Genomic DNA, 17,388 nt, shown 5'->3' with positions numbered 1-17,388 from the left:
CATTTTGATGAGAATTAATGTCTCCATTACATTTAATCAATCTTTAGAAAAAATCAGGAGTGCTTTGAGAAAAACATGAAATTGGTGTTAAATGCTTTATGATATATAATTTATTTAATATTTTAAAAATTAAAACATTAAAAAGAGTTACATCCCAAATGGTAAACTTGCTTTTTGTCTTTTTCCCCCTCAGGTGGTATAATCCAAACATTCTATATAGATTATGTTTCCAAAGCCCCACACACACTTCCATTGTACTAGTGAAGAGTTTGTCCATTTTATTTTTTTCTAAGCGGTTTTGCTAACATAACAAGTATAGATGCTGGCATGTAGACATCTTTCCTCATTGACAGTGTTTGTTGGTCTTTCAGTCTGAGACTGCTGTCTTAGTAAAGCCTTTCTCTATAGGAATTTTGTTATTTCAAGGATACATCCTCCTGCTCAGGAGATTCACCACTGCAAGTTGAAGATGAGTGTCCCGCGGTTCGTCTTGTTTCTTCATACACATTACTGTTATTGGTTTCAGATTGACACCGATTCTTGGCATTCAGAAGCATTCTCCAAAAAATGTGGTATTTACACAGTTTATAGCCACCCTGCTGATGGAATTGCATTTGAAATATGAAGATCTTGAAAATTTGACCATTATATTTAGAAACAGCTGCTAACAAGAATGGTAAGTTAGACTGTATCTTTCTATTTTGTTACCTGTGTGAGCTTCTGGTTCATGCTCAAATGTTCTCCCCATGAACTGTGACCCCAGCCACAGGTTTAAAATTTCAAAAGTGCAAACCTCAAGCTGACTTTAGCTTGCCAACAGCTCAGCTACCCCTAGTCCTCAGCTGTCTCTGCTGCTTCCTGTCCACTTGACTTTGTGCCTGTCCCTGTTGCAAGTCTTCCTTGTGTGCTCTGAGCTCTGGTTCCTGTTCTTGCATTCCAGGACATCCCCCTTGTCCCACCTGGGAAGTGTTTCCTCAGGAAATAGCAGCTCACTGCAGTGGACAGCATGGGCCTTCTCGGTGTGCTGCCCCAAGAGTGACATTAACCTCTTCCTTGCAGCGTCTCAGTGACTGCAGTACAGACAAGTGGCAGATCTGTAGCGCTGGCTTTGTTGACTGTTATCTTTGCTTCCAGAGACACTCCAGTCCTTTGCCTCCTGCAAGCTGGCCATCAGAGTCCCTGAACTGCACTTCTTCCTGGTTTCTCATTTCACATGCTGTTTCTTGTACTCAGATAAATTCAAAATTTTCTTTATAGTGACAACCAAACAACACAGAAATACACATATGTAATAAGAATAGAAAGTCTACCTTACCTCTGCTTCCAGTCCCCAAAACATGCTTGTACTGATCAGTTTTTCCCCCTCATTAATTTTTTTTCAATTTGCCAAGCTGTGACCGTTTATTAACTGACCAGATTACAGAAACACCATGGATGAACTAAGACACACCCATGGTTATTTATTTATTCATTCACTTTACATCCCAATCACTGCGTCACTCCCCAGTCCCCCACCTCAGACAGTCCTTCCTCCCTCTCCATGTCCTCTGAGAGAATGGAGACCTTGGCATCCCTGCATCCTCCCCGTGAGGTCAGACAAGGCAGCCCAGTGAGGGGAAGAGGATCCACAGGCAGGCAACTGACTTAGGGACATCTGCTCTAGTGCTGGGAGACCCACATGAAAACCAAGCTGTACATGTGTTACATACGTGCTGGGAGGCCTAGGTCCAGCCTGTGCATGCTCTTTGGTTGGTAGTTTAGTCTGTGAGAGCCCCCAAGAGTCCAGGTAAATTAACTGTTTGTCTTCCTGTGTCGTTTATATATTTGATTATATTACATTACTGTGCGGAGGTCAGAGGACACCTTTTTGGCATAGGTTTTCTTCTTCTACCATGTGATTCACAAGGATTGAACTCAGGTTGTCATGCTTAATGGTGATTTACCTGAGTAGCCATCTCAAAACTATTACATGATTTCCTCCTCTCAAATTCACGACCTCTTTTTTTTATTGTTGTATAATGACACACACACAACCTGCTGAATTCATTTAGGTTTGCTTTAATGTCTATGCTCTCAGAGCTGACCACTTGCTATTGGATAACCAATTGAGAGGCTCATCACTGGAGAGGACTGGTTCACTCGTTCTCCCTCCCTCTCGGGGACCCGTCTCAACAGTCTTTCCCCTTCTGTGTTTGCATGTCTCCTGCTGCTGTACTTTTCTGGTCTTGTTTAGGCAGCCATATTCTTGACAAATCATAGGTGAAGCTTCCCTGTTATTTCTAGTAGACATAATCCCTCCTGGTCTTTCAGCTCCTGTGGTCTTCCCATGCCTTCTTCCAAGATGTTCCCTGAACCTTGCTAGGGTGCAGGAGTTGTGTTGGTGGTCTATCTGGGCTAGGCACCCCATAGTGCATTGCTTGCTGTATTTTGAGTGATTGGGGTTTTCTGTGATGGTCTCCATCTACTGAAAAAAAAAAGTTTCTTTGGTGAGGGATGAAATATGTATAAGTAGAAATATTTAGGATGTATTTAGGGATTGTGTTGGTTAGTAAAGTAGCAATAATAGGTTCTCCTGTAAGAACATGACCTCATTAACCCTGGGTAAGTTAGCTAGGTTTTAGCTAATACTTAGGTTGCTTCAATTTTGTAGCTATTATGAATAGTGACAGTGAGCATGGCTGAACAAGTAAGTATCTGTGGAGTAGGATGTAGAATCCTTTGAGCATATGCAAGGAATGGTAAATTTCTTTTTTCAGAATTCTCCACATTGATTTCTAGAGCTACTGTTCACTTTGCAATCCCACCAACAGTGAATAAAGGTTCCCCTTTCACTACATCCCTTCCAGGACTTGTTTTGTTGATCTTTGCCATTCTGACTGGGGTAAGAGGAAATCTCAAAGTTATTTTGATTTGCATTTCCCTAAAGATGACAAACATTTTTTTGAGGTTTTCTTAGCCATTTTTATTTCCTCTTTGAGAAGAACTCTGTTCAAATCCATAGCCCATCTTTTGAATGGACCTTTGTTATTTGGTGGTGGTGGTGTTAGCTTTGGCTTTAGTTCTTTATACCTATCATATGTGTAGCTGCCATGGATTCTCTCCCATTCTGTGATCTTTCTCTGCACCTGTGCCTTAATTCCTAGGCAAATGGGGTCCTATTGTTTTCCTGACATTGTATCAGAGAATAGTGCTATATTTTCTTCTACCAGTTTCAGTGTTACAGGTTTCATGTTTAGGCCTTTGATCCATTTGGAGTTAGTTTTTGTGTCAGATGATAGGTATGGGCCTAAACATGTTAACATCCAATTTGCCCAGCACCATTTGTTGGAAATGCTCTTTTTGTCGTTCACATATTAAGTGGCTGAAGTTACACATCCTTACGTTTGAGTCTGACTTTGTACTATGGGGCTACCTGTCTTTTTGTGTGCCAGCACCACCATGTTTGATTACCATGGCTCTGAATTACATCTTATAATCTGTGCACCACTGGTCTTTATGATCAGGATTGTTTTCGCTAACCAAGGTATTGTGTGGACCCTACCGCTGTGATTGAGATTACATTAAATCTGTAGATAGCTTTTGGTAGAATGGTAATTTTCACAATGTTAATTCTAACAATCCATGAATGTAGGCTATCTTTCCATTTTCTAGTGGTCTTTTATCTCTTTCGTCAGATAAAGTTTTTATTTAAATTCATTAAAGTTTTGATTTATTCCTGGATACTTCTTTTCTTTAAGGCTATTGTGAACTGGTGTGTGATATCTTTCTCTGTTGTTGATATATTTTTAAAAGTCATTGATTTGTGCAAATTGGTTCTGTATTCTGCTACTTTGCTGAAATTGTTGATCATTTTTAGGGGTTTACTGATAAAGAGTTGGAGGGATCTCTATAGTGTCATGTCATCTCTTAACATAAGATCACATCATCTGCAAACAGGAATGCTTTTGACTTCTTTCCTTGTTTGTATCCCTTTAATTTCCTTATCTTGCCTTAAGTCCATCAGTCTGATTACATTCATTGACTTGTATATGCTGAACCAACTCTGCATCTCCCAGATAAAGCTAATTTGGTTATGGTGAATAATCTTTTTAATGTATGTCTGTATTTGGTTTACTAGTTATTTTGTTGAGGATTTTTGAATCAATGTTCATCTGGAATATTGACCTATAATTTTCTTTTCTGTTATGTCTTTACATAGTCATGGTTTTAGTATTAGGGTAATACTAGTTTCCTCGATGGAATTGTGTGTTGTTTCCCTGTTCATTTCTGATTCTATTCATTTGAGTCATTTCTTTCATTTGGTAAGTTAAGGGTCTATGGAACTTGTTTATCTACTCAGAGAACTAGCTCTTAGATTCATTCTGTTGTTTTCTTTGTTTCTATTTTCTTGCCATCTATGGGATTTAGGTTAGATTTGTTCTTGCTCCAAATTTTTGAGTTGCATCATTAAGTCATCTATGCATGTTCTTTCTGATACTCAGAACTATAAATTTTCTTCATAGGACTGCTTTCAATGTATTCCAGGGGTTCTGTTATTTTTTTTTTTTTGTTTCATCATTGTCTTTGATTTCTTCTCTGAACCATTCATCATTTAGTAAAGAGTTGTTTAATCTTAAAATCAACAGCAAACATCCATTAAGTTTTACAGCATAATGGTTAGGAAAGATATAAGGAATGATTTCAACCTGAATTTGGTAAGATTTGTTTTGTATCCCAGGATAGGGTCTATGTTAAATAAACTTCTATAGGCTGCTGAGTAAAATGATTAATTTTCAGTGTTTGGGTAGAATATTCTGTAAATACCTGCTAGTAAGTCCATTCGACATTAATTAATCTGATGTTTCTCTATTTCTTCACTCACTTTCCTTCTACAGCCTCTTGGCTGTGCTTCTTCCTTTCTTCTTCTAAAGTATTGCATCCAGTACCCTGTGCGGGCTTGGTCTGTTGCATATGAATTCTTTCAGACTGTTTGGATCATGGAAAGTTTTTTTTTTCTTCAACTACAACAGATAATTTTTTCTAGCTTATGTTACTTGTGCCTTTTCTCTTGCAACTTTCAATATTCTTTCTTTGTTCTGCATTACTTAGTGGTTTAACCATGATTATACTGTAAAGAGTTTTTCTTATTTGGTGTTCTGTATGTGTCTATCTGTATAGTCGTGTGTTGGGTTAGTATGTGTACTGGCTAGTTTTGTGTGTCAACTTGACACAGGCTGGAGCTATCACTGAAAAAGGAGCTTCAGTTGGGGAAGTGCCTCCATGAGATCCAGCTGTGGGGCATTTTCTCAATTAGTGATCAAGTGCGGAGGGCCCGTTATGGGTGGTTCCACCTTCAGGCTGGTGCTCTTGGGTTCTATAAGAGAGCAGGCTGAGCAAGCCAGGGGAAGCAAGCCAGTAAGAAACATCCCTCCATGACCTCTGCATCAGCTCCTGCTTCCTGACCTGCTTGAGTTCCAGTCCTGACTTCCTTTAGTGATGAACAGCAACGTGGAAGTGTAAGCTCAATAAACCCTTTCCTCCCCAATATGCTTCTTGGTCATGATGTTTGTGCAGGAATCGAAACCCTGACTAAGACAGTATGCTTCTTCCTAATCTATGCCTATAATTTGAAGGTTTAGTTTTATTAGGCATCCCACAGTTCCTCCATATTCATTTCTTGTGCTTTTAAAGAAAATATTTTCCCTGTAAAGAAAAGGTTTTTCCTTAGGGAGGTGAGCTCAGATTGGCTTGTATAAGCATCACTTTCAAACTTTTTAAAAATACAGTTAGTTTGCAGCAGAAACCTCAGTGGAATGATAGGGACACCAACCCACCCACAAAACTTTTGACCCAAAATGTATCCTTTCTACAAGAAAAGCAGGGATTGGGGGTGGATCAGAGACTGAGGGAATGGCCAGCCAATAACTAGCCCAGCTTGAGACCCATCCCTGACACTATAGGTTCCAGAGGAGACAGGAACGCCATAGAAAGACAAACAGAGTCAACTAACCTGGACCCTGGGGATCTCAAAAACTAAACCACCAACCAGAGAGCATACAGAGCTAGACCTCAGCATAAGTCGGGAGGGAGGAACTGTCTAATTCCTAATATTTGGTTTTTCTAACAGATTTGATAATGTGTTGCCTGAAATCACACCCTCTTTTCCCCATGCTGTAGAGCCCAGAGCTTCACACATACTAGCCAAATACCTTACCACCAAGCTACGCTTCTAGACTCTGTTCTTGCTTTCCTGCCAAGACACCTAGGCATCCCCCCACACAGATGTAGCAGATGTGCAGCTTGGTCTTCGTGTGGATCCTGAACTGGAGTGGGGGCTATCCCAAAAGCTCTTGCATGTCTGTGGGATATGTTCTTCTAACTCCAGCTTAGTGGGAGAGGATGTGCCTAGCCCTGCAGAGGTTGGGGGGGGGGGGTTGTAGGAGGAGGAGCAGTGAACAGGATGTAAAAGGAAAAAGAAAAATGGTCAGTTTGGAATTTTAAATCCACTTGTCAGTTCATTACAGCCATGTAGACTGGTAGGAAGGTTTATCAGACATACTTGAAAATGCATAATGCCTAATTAGAAGTTATTCTGGACCTCCTTAAATTAATGGATACCAGTTGAAAGTCACTTAATTAGCATATTTAAAGGTGTATAAACAGGTGGTATTCAAGTGGCTTATAGACTTTCAATTATAGATACTTCACGTAGACTTTATGTACGTTGCTCACTGCCCCACACTTTGTCAAATTACTTTTCTTATATAGATTTTTCTTCTGCTTGCATGGTTGGTTTTTATTATCCATGGGATATTGAGTGTAAAAATATTAACAGGAAGACATAGAAGAGAGAAACTAACCTTAGCACTAGAAGATCACTTAAGACTTGCTCTGGGACGAAATATGAACAAGATCTCTTTCAAGTAAAAAACTATAGGACATGATAATGATGCAGAAGAGTTGGAACATATATAATGGCTGTGGTAGATATTAAAATATTTTAGGTGTTTTATCCAAACTCTTTTTGTTTTGCAGATATAAGTTTGGAAGACAGACAGAGATGACTGTTCCTCACCACACCTGGAGTTTAGGCAGTGAGGGTCCATGAGGGACTGACAGCTAAGTGTGTAACTGACAAGCCACCATTCCAGCAAGACGCTCGTATATCCAGAACCTCAGAACACAGGATTTGAGGGGGGAAAATAAAGTCTTTAATTCAATTTTGAATGAATATTGGAGAAAATGTAATTACCTTTATTCTTTTTGGTTGATTACAGCCAAAACTTAAAATGGTAATTGTTGCCTATTGTAAACTCTATCATACAAATAACAGCAAAGTTAGGTCAGTAAATGTGACTTCAGTGAAGTCACTTTTTCAAAAGCCACTGCCCAGCTCTAATCTCTTACCAGAACCCTCCTGTGGTGCAACTACTACCCCAACTTGGTACCATGACATCCCTGTCCTCCTCCATGGTTAGCCTGGTGACTACCCCTGAGATCCCCATTCACAACTTTTCCCCAACCTGCCAAATATATCCAGGGTCTCACAGCCAATAACCATCGCCATCTACACAGCAGTGAATCTCTTGGTTTCCACAGTATCCCACATCTTGCCTAACTGACCACTCCCACCTAACAATGTAGCCAGGGCTTCTCTTAGGACCTGCTCTACCTGCAGTCACCCACAGATAACTCCTGCATAGCTTCAAACCATCCTACTTGATAGCCTGATGCCCCACATCTCCAAGGACTATCGTGGGTCTACATCCCATGCCCCCAGGCTTGTCTGGTCTGGGCCACAGCCGATCTCTAAACTTACACCAGGCCCCACCCCAACCACACCCAGAGCCTCAGTAGCTTCCAACTTAGTACCCAGACTTCCCACATCCTCCCTTCCAGGTTTTAACCAGGTAAGTTTCCCTGACCCCCGCTTCCCATCCATGCCTTTTTGCAACTGGTCAAATCTATCCTGGGTCCATAGCCAGTGTACCAGCATAGTCTGGCCTACCCTACCTGCACTGCAAAGGAGCAAGATCTTCCTTTCTAGTCCCTTCAAACCACAGGACTTTCCCAGGCCACAGTCAACCTTTCCACACAGCCAAATCTACCCCTAGCCTATACTCTTTGGAAAGGAAGCACATCTTGTATGCCAATGTAGTCCCCTCTGTTCAACTGACTTCAATCCGCCCATTTTCAAACTAAAGACCCAACCCTTCTATACTTTTCTGCTCCAACCTGCTCTGCCCAAATGAGAACTAAGAAAAGAAATCCACATGCCCAGATCTCATCCCAAAAATACAAACATGAGAAATCTAGCCAGTCTCCTCTCTCCAAATCCTACCAGTCCTGTAGGAATGTTTGCCCCTGAGAGTTTATTTAGATGAAACTCCAGGACACAGAAGTTAAAAGAACAATCATAACCATTATCAAAGAATTCAAGGAGTTTAAATAAGATATAAAGAAACAGCTCAATGAATCAAGGAGAAAGAGCCCAGGAGAATAAACACCAGAGTGATGCCCAAGAAAACAAGCTGAAGGACAAAGAGAGGAGTCTGAGACTTGAGAATTGTACAGAGCCGTACTGGGGTGTCCTGCCACATGGTAGGAACTTGACATTAGCCCAAGGACAATTCCTGGCTTCAGGGAGGAATCTGGTGTTAGGGCATAATAGGGAAGTAGGTTACAGCAGGAATTTTAATCCTAGGGTGGAGAAGTTCAGAGTGAAGGTTAAGTTCTTTGCAGGTCTACAAATTCCTGAATTAAGGAGGTGACCCACCCAGCTGCCCAAGCAGTAGAGCCAAGGACCCCCAGAAAACTTTCCTGGAAGTCAGCCCGGAGTCTGGGGGGAGGGATTTGCCCAAACTGTTAAAAGGTCTGACCTCAAAGTTGGGGCCTCGATCGGATCGGTAAAGAATCGTCCTGGCCTCATTCTTTTCGCCCCTCCCCCATCTATCCCTCAGCTTCTGTTCCAGCAACCCAGTTCATAGTAGCTGCAGGCAGCTACGGAATACGAAGAATACGACAGGGAATGAGATTTAACTGGGAGATATAAATGCTGAAGAGAACTCAAGGTTAAATGAAGATGGAATTTTAAAAATCCAGTATCTCAATTAGGAAACTCGGAAAGCCTTATGGTAGGACCATGAAAGGCAGTGTTCTGGTTGAGCAAGGCTTAACTTCAGGAGACCCAGCAGATTAATTCTGCAATGGACTGACCCGTTGGCCATGCTCCCAGACACTAGGCTTCTGACATGAGACCCTCAACTCTATAATCCTGTGGCCATCAGACATGCAGGGCAACACCCCAAGGCCCTAGTATTCTGGCTGGACTCCACCCCCACAGTCACCTAGCAACACCCAGGTGCACCCCACCCCACAGTCACCTGGCAACAGCCAGGTAGGCCCAGCCCACTATAAGAGGGGCTGTGTGCCCCCTCCCCTCTCTCTTACTTTCTTACTCTCCTGTCCCCTTGCTACCCCTCTCTCTACGTGGCCACGGCCGACTTCTACTTCTCTACTTTTTCCCTCCCTCCACTTCTCTACAATAAACACCAAAAGCCATGGACTGCCTCTTAACATCTGGACCAGCTGTGCTGGAACAATGGGGCAGGTCTTCTCCTAAAGAGCCGTGTCTAGTCTCCCACTAGAAGGCCTCCCAGTGTCCCCAGCCACAGCTTCCACCAACCCAAGCCCTCTGCCAACCAAGTCAAGGACACTGTTGTCCCCGGGATCCAGCCGGAGCTCCTCTGCCCCCTCCCCTTCGGCCCCGGGCCAGAGCCTAGCCCCCCCAGGCCCCCACCCTGTTCTCTGCTATTCTGAGACCCAGCATCGCCTTCAGTGTCCAAGACTGCGAACTTGTCACCTTCAAGCTCTGTTCTGCAGGCTGCCTGGGCGACTGCCCCTTCCTCACCCTAGTGCAAGTTGCAAAAGCCCACCACAGCCCGATGGTCGCCGGGCGGCTCCATGGGGATGTCCACTCCGCAGTTCAGCTCCCTGCATCCGCCCACCCAGTGTCACTAGCTCTGGCGGGACAGGTCTACATCCTCATAACCCACAACCATAACCCACACCTTACATGTAGGATGAATCAAGCACATCAAATATCAAGTCTCGAAGTAGAGAATCTAGGCCAGATAAGTATAAAATATGAAAAAAAGAAAAAAGGCAGGAAAGGAACACAGGTTATGTGGACACCATAACAAAAACCTTTAAAATCTAAAATGAGGGAAATAATCCCATGTCAGCAGCATGTCCAGATCTTAAACAATATCATAGAAGAAAATGTCCCCAAACTAAGGAAAGAAAGACACACTCAAACAGATACAAAAAGCACACAAAACACCAAATAAAAAAGACCAAAAAAGAAAGTCCCTATAGCATATCATAATTAAAACACTACGTATATGGTGGGGGTGGGGAGAAAGTATATTAAAAGCTGCAGGAGAAAAACTGCAAGTCACATATAAAGGAAAATCCATTAGAATAGCAGCTGATTTCTCCGTGGAAACTGAAAGTCAGAGGACCCTGAAGCAACCAACACATTCCAAGTCCTAAAGGACTATAATGGCCAAACGGGACTAAAGTATGCCCAGCAGAACTGTCCTGTCAGGACTGAGGATCGAAAACCTTCCCATGATGGTGAACAACCTAAAACTTCTGTACAACAAAGCAAATCAAAGGCAAATACAGGAAGCACACTGAAAGGGGATGAGCACAGAGAGAAATGCTATAGGAAGAGCCATGGTGAAGATAAATTCCCACTGAGAACACAACACCAAAAACCAACAGCACAACCACCACAGTAAACTCACTCATTTCAACAGTAACTTCAAGTACTAAGAGCCTCAGTTCTACAATCAAAAGACATAGACTGACTGAATAGATCAAGAGAACTTCATCTTATCGGCTGCCTACAAGAAACACATCTAGTTTCAAAGATAGCACTGCCTTAGAGATAAAAGGATGAACAAAAATGCTCCAATCAAATGGGGTCAGGAAGCAATCAGACATTGATAACCTAGTATCTGATGAAGCTAAGACTTCAAACTAACTAATTCAAAGAGATAAAGAGGGACTCTATTCTAACCAAGGAAGTGTTAACCAAGAAGACATTACTATCTGAAACATGAATGGGCCAAACTATAGACCCTCCAATTTTGTACTGAAAAAAAAAGAAAGAAAAACCTACCACTGTATTTAAATACACAGGTTAACTTTAGTCCATTAGTAAAAAGTAGTTTTAATAACTTACTTTTTCCAAAAGAAAGGTCATCTGCACAAAAAATTAAAGGAACATCAGAATTTAACAGATATCATACATCAAATGGACTTAACATATCTACAGAATATTCCACCCAATCACCAAAGAATATACATTATACTCAGCAGCACAAGGAAGCATTTCTAAAATGGACCACATCTTTTGAAAATGAAACAAATCTACAAATTCAAACAAGATTGAGAACACTCCTGGTATCCTATCTAACCATAATCCAATAAAACTTAAAATTTACATTTAAAAAATTTAGTAACTACATAGGCTCATGGAGATCAAAACAACGCATTGCTGCATAATGACTAGAACAAAGAAAAAAATGAAGAAAGAAAGAAAAACTTTCTGGAACTAAATGAAAATAAAACCTCTTTGGTCTTTCACATTGTCCAATGATGAAAACTCAGAGCACTAAATCAGAAGGACCACCAATAATGGGCTCGAGACACAAGCCAAGAATTTGGATAAAACAAGAACAAACCAAATCCAAACCCAGTCAAGACAAGAAATAATTAATAATAATAATAATAATAAATATAATAATAATAATAACCAGATTAGAGACTGAAGAGATAGAAACAAAACAACACAAAGAATTGGTAAACCCAAAAGATGCTCCTTGAGAAGACAATACTGACAGGCCCTTAGACCAACTAACTATAAAAAAGCAAGGACCCAAATTAACAGAATCAGAAATGAACTGGGAAATATTACAACAGACACAAAAAGGGAATTCAGAATAAGAGAGAGGAAAAAGAAAAAGGGAAACTTGTACTCCATTAAACTGGAAAACCTTAAATGGATGAATTTCTAGATTCACCCAAACCAAAATTAAATCCAAAAGAACTGACGGAAGCCGGGAGGCTCCCCAAAGGTCCCCCTCACCTCGTCCGCCTCTCCTCCAAATCCAAGCTCCTAGTCCCAACCCCAGCTCTGGAGCAGAACACCTGCTGTGGCCTCCCCTCCTCTCTGCCCTCACCTCCAGATCACATAGATCACATCTCCAAACTTCCCTCTCTACTCATCCCATTACTGGAGCCCAACTCCAGCAGGCATTCCATGAGAATCTGTGCGCAGCTCTGGCCAGGGAAGCAGGCAGCCTGTGGATCCTCACCTCTCCTTCCTCCCCTCCAAATCCAACCCCCTAGTATCACCTTCCAAATCTATGACAGAACACCCTCTCCTTTGCCCCCTCTCCAGTAGCTCACACAGATCTCCTGCAGCCTTCCTCCCCACCCACCCTAATACCCCAGCCAGCCACTCCAGCAGGCATTCCCTAGAACCCTTCCAGCCAAGCCTGTCAGAGTTGCAAGCAAGCAGCCCAGTGAAGCAGGTAGGTGAGCTACAGATCTTCCCTCCCTCCCTCCTCCAGAACCAATCCCTAGTCTCATCCCCAACCTTGTAGCAGATAACTGTTCTGGCCTCTCCTTACTCTGCCTCCGTTCCTGAGGGACTATACAGACCCATGTGGAATGACCTGCTTCCCACCCTCCTATGGACCCCCTAAACCCCTTTCTCCTAGTTCACCCCATTCTTAAATGTCCATTGCCAATAACTAAAAATACATTTACATAGTACCCCCAGTAGCCTCACCTAGCAAGACCCCACAGGATTTTCCTACCAGGCAACACACAATCACCACACCCTCCTAAGAACCAAAGAAGGCAATAAAAGCCAAGGCACAAAAACCCACCAAAGACTAGGTATTGTCACTTGGAGTTACAAACTTCCTAAATCCAGATGCCTAGGCACTAGTATAAAAACACATCCAGGACAGTTACATCCAGGACACTATGTCTCCACTATCATCCCACAACCCTGAGAACTGCAACAGAGCAGAAACAAAGACCGTAAAATAGCCTTTATAAATATGATATAGGTCCTTAAAGAGGAAAGGAATAAATCCCTTAAATCTATAAGACAAACAGTAGAAAGAAATGAATAAAACAACACAAGATTTAAAAATGGATATACAATAAAGAAAACCCAAACCGAGGGAAATCTAGAAAGAAAAAATTTAGGAACTCAAATAGGAACCTCAGAGGCAAGCAGGACCAACAGAATAAGAGAGACAGAATCTCTGGCACTGAGAACTCAATAGAAGAAATGGATATCTCAGTCCAAAACAAATCCTTGCACAAAATAGGAAGGAAATCTGGGACACTATGAAACGACCAAATTTAAGTACAATAGGAATAGAAGAAGGAAAAGAAAGACAGTTCAAAGGCAGAAAATATTTTCAACAAAATCATAGAAGAAAATTTCCCTAACCTAAAGAAGGAGATGGCCTATCAAAGTACAGGAAGCATCTTAGTTAGGGTTTTACTGCTGTGAATAGACACCATGACCAAGACAACTCTTATAATTGGGGCTGGCTTACAGGTTCAGAGGTTCAGTCCATTATCATCAAGATGGGGACATGGCAGCATCCAATCACATGTGGGGATGGAGGAGCTGAGAGTTTCACCTATTATTCTGAAGGCAGCTAGCAAAAGACTGGCTTCCATGTTGCTAGGATGAGGGTATTAAAGCCCACACCCACAGTGACACACCTACTCCAAAGAGGCTACACTTCCTAATAGTGACACTCCCTGGGCCAAGCATATACAAAACATTACAGGAAACATAGAATACCAAAGACTGAACCAGAAAAAATATTCCTCTCAGCACATAATAATGAAAACACTAAATGTACAGAACAACAAAAGAATATTAAAAGCTACAAAGGGAAAAGACCAAGAAGCATATAAGGCAGGTCTATTAGAATAACACCTGACTTCTCAATGGAGACCCTAAAAGCCAGAAGAGCCTGGACATACATTGCACAGACTCAAAAAAACCAAAGACACCAGCCCAGACTACTATATGCAACAAAACTTTCAATCATGGGAAAAAAAATAGGACATTCCATGATACAATCAAATTTAACTAATATTTATCTACAAATCCAGATAGGTGCTAGAAGAAAAGTTCCAACCTACAGAGGTTAATGATACCCAAGAAATCACAAGGAATAAATCCCAGACCAACAAATTAAAAAGAGGGGAAACACACACATACACACACACACACAAATAATAAAAGGAACCAAAAAATATTGATGATTTCTATCAATATCAATGAGCTCAATTTCTCCAACAAAAAATCACAGAAAATAGAATAGGGGTAAAAGCAGGACCCATCCTTCTGCCACACCCTAGAAAGACACCTTTACCTCAGGATAGACATCTCCTCAAGGTAAAAGTATAGAAAAGGATGTTCTAAGCAAATGGACCTATGAAGCAAGCTGATGTAGCCATTTTAATATCTGACAAAATAGACTTCAAGCCAAAACTAATCAGATAGGGAAGGACACTACATACTCATCAAGGGAAAAATCCACCAAGAAGACATTGCAGTTCTTAACATCTATGCAGCAAACACAAAGTTAACTCTTTAAAAAAAAAAAAAGAGTTAACCTTGATATTCTTTAAAATATTCCACAAAATAGAAACAGAAGAAACATTGCCCAATTTGTTTTATGAGTCCAGAGTTACCCTAATACCTAAACCACATAAAGATTCAACAAAGAAAATAATTACAAACCAATTTCCTTTATAAACAGATACAAAAATTCTCAATAAAATACTTACAAACTGAATCTAAGAACCCATCAAAAATATAATCCACCATGATCAAGTAGGCTTCATCCCAGAGATGCAAGGATGATTCAACACATATAAATCAATAAATGTAATCTACCCTATGAACAGACTGAAAGAAAAAAACTACATGATCGTCTCATTAAATGAAGAAAAAGCCTTTAACAAAACCCAACACCTCTTCTTAACAAAAGCCCTATAGAGATTAGGGATGCAAGAGACATACCTCAAAATAATAAAGGCAGTTTGCAGCAAGCTCATTGCAATGTCAACTGAAATGAAGAGAAATTCAAGGCAGTTCCCTAAAATCAGGAACAAGACAAAGATGCCCATTCTTTCCATACGTATTCAATATAATACTTAAAGTCTTAGCTACAGTAATAAGACAATTGAAGGAGATCAAGGGGATACAAATTGGAAAGGAAAAAGCCAAAGGATCTTTATTTACAGATTATAAGATAGTATACATAAGTGACCCTAAAAATTCCACCTGGAAATTCCTACAACTGATAAACACTTTCAGCAAAGTAACTGGATACAAAACTAGCTTTTAAAATCAGTAGCTTTCCTACATGCGAAGGACAAATGGACTGAGCAAGCAATAAGGAAACACCTTTCACAGAGGCCTCCAACTATCTCGAGATGAATAAACTCTAGCCAAGTGAAAGACTTGTATTACAAAGACTTTAAGACATTGAAGAAAGAAAATAAGAAGATATCCAAAAGTGGAAAGATCTCCTTTTGGGGAACCTTGCTATTAAGGATGGCTTTCTGAGCTTGACCAAAAGGGGGGACTCCCTTTCTCAGTGGGACTTCCCTATCACTTTGTCTGGACAATGTCCCTGAATGCAGGTGGCTGGCCTTGTCTGAAAAATAACCTTGTGCAGAGCTGTCTGCAAGGCTGTGTAACACACCATACATGTTCCCACTAGATTCCTGCCTGCATGGTAACTAGGAGCTGTACTATAACCAATCAGACCTTCTTGCTCCCTTGATGCTATGACCAATTAGCTCTTCCCACCTCTACCCCCTGAAAAAGCACTTATATACCCTATCCCTGAAACAATGAAGTAGACTCATCTTGCTCCGGAGGTCATTCTGTCCATATTCAAGGCTGGCCAGCCAAACACTGCCCTCAGCCTCTGCCTCATTTCTTCCCTCAGGCTGGTGGCAAACAGCCTCCAGGAAAATCTCCTATACTCATGGATTGGAAGGATTAATATAGTAAAAATAACTATCCTACAGATTCAATGCAATCCCCATCAAAATTCCAACACAGTTCTTTATAAATCTTAAAAGAACAATTTTCAACTTCATAGGGAAATCCACGCGCGCGCGTGCACACACACACACACACACACACACACACACACACGATAGCTAAAACCATCCTAAATAATAAAAGAACTGCTGGAGGTATCACCATCCCTAACCTCAAAGTTTACTGTGGAGCTACAGTAATAAAAACTGCACGGAACTGGCACAAAAACAGACATGTTAATCAGTGGAACTGAAAACCCCAAACATAAATCCACACACCTATGAACATCTAATATTTGATAAAGAAGCCGGAAATCCAAACAATGGGGGAAAAGAACATCTTCAACAAATGGTGCTGGTCAAACTGGATGTCTTCAGGTAGAAAAGTAGATCCATACTTTTCACCCTGTACAAAACTCAATTCCAAATGGATCAAAGATCTAAACATAAGACCAGATACATTGAACTGGACAGACATTTACGCAATGCAATACTACTCATCTCTTAAAACAATCATGAAATTCTCAGGCCGAATGGATGGAGCTTGAAATTATCATCCTGAGTGAGATAACCCAGTCACAAAAGAACACAGGTGGTATGTACTCATTGATAATTGGATATTAGCCCAAATGTATAGCTTCAGTGCTTCTTAGAAGGGGGAAGAAAATACTCACAGGAGGAAATATGGAGAGAATGTGTGGAGCAGAGACTGAAGGAAATGCCATCCAGAGACTGTCCCAGCTAGGGATCCGTCCTTTATATAATCACCAAACCTGGATGCTGTTGAGATTACAGGGAAGTTCTTGCTCACAGGAACTGTGATCTTCTGAGAGGATCTGCCAGAACCTAACAAATACAGAGGAAAATGCTTTCAGCCAACCATTGTACTGAGCATGGGGTCCTGATGGTGGAGTTTGAAAAAGGACTGAAGGAGTTGAGGGGGTTTGCAGCCTCACTGGGGGAGCAATAGTGTCAACAGGCCAGACACCCCAGAACCTCTAGGGACTAGATCACCAACAAGAGAGTACACATGGAAGATCCCATGGCTCCAGCTGCATATGTGGCAGAGGATATCCTTATTGTAATCAGTGGGAGGACTGGCATTTGGTCCTATGGGGGTTTGATGCCCCAGTGCAGGGGAAGGTGGGAAGGCAGGAGCGGGTAAGGGGGAGCACCCTCATAGTGGCAGGGTGAGGGGAAGTAGAATAGGGGGTTTCTGGAGGGGAGACCTGGAAG

At 41.5% G+C, this 17,388-nt stretch overlaps 1 protein-coding gene and 1 long non-coding RNA gene across 2 annotated transcripts in view; one reads left to right on the top strand and one right to left on the bottom strand.

The window, feature by feature from the left end:
* The window catches only part of Rpap2 (RNA polymerase II associated protein 2), a 62,016-nt gene extending 54,810 nt beyond the window's left edge, over positions 1–7,206 (top strand). The window contains exons 12-13 of the mRNA XM_052197999.1: positions 527–676; positions 7,015–7,206. Of these exons, the coding sequence (XP_052053959.1) occupies positions 527–668 (142 nt within the window). The 3' untranslated portion in view covers positions 669–676; positions 7,015–7,206. The remainder of the gene's footprint in view (positions 1–526; positions 677–7,014) is intronic.
* LOC127695851 (uncharacterized) overlaps positions 1–17,388 on the bottom strand; it is a 69,564-nt gene that overhangs the window by 35,879 nt on the left and 16,297 nt on the right. Inside the window, exon 2 of the long non-coding RNA XR_007980126.1 lies at positions 16,827–16,998. This is a non-coding gene — a long non-coding RNA (uncharacterized LOC127695851). The remainder of the gene's footprint in view (positions 1–16,826; positions 16,999–17,388) is intronic.

Source organism: Apodemus sylvaticus, chromosome 11, assembly GCF_947179515.1.
Source record: "Apodemus sylvaticus chromosome 11, mApoSyl1.1, whole genome shotgun sequence".
Taxonomy (NCBI): Eukaryota; Metazoa; Chordata; class Mammalia; order Rodentia; family Muridae; genus Apodemus; species Apodemus sylvaticus.
This window is presented reverse-complemented; position numbering and strand designations above follow the sequence as displayed.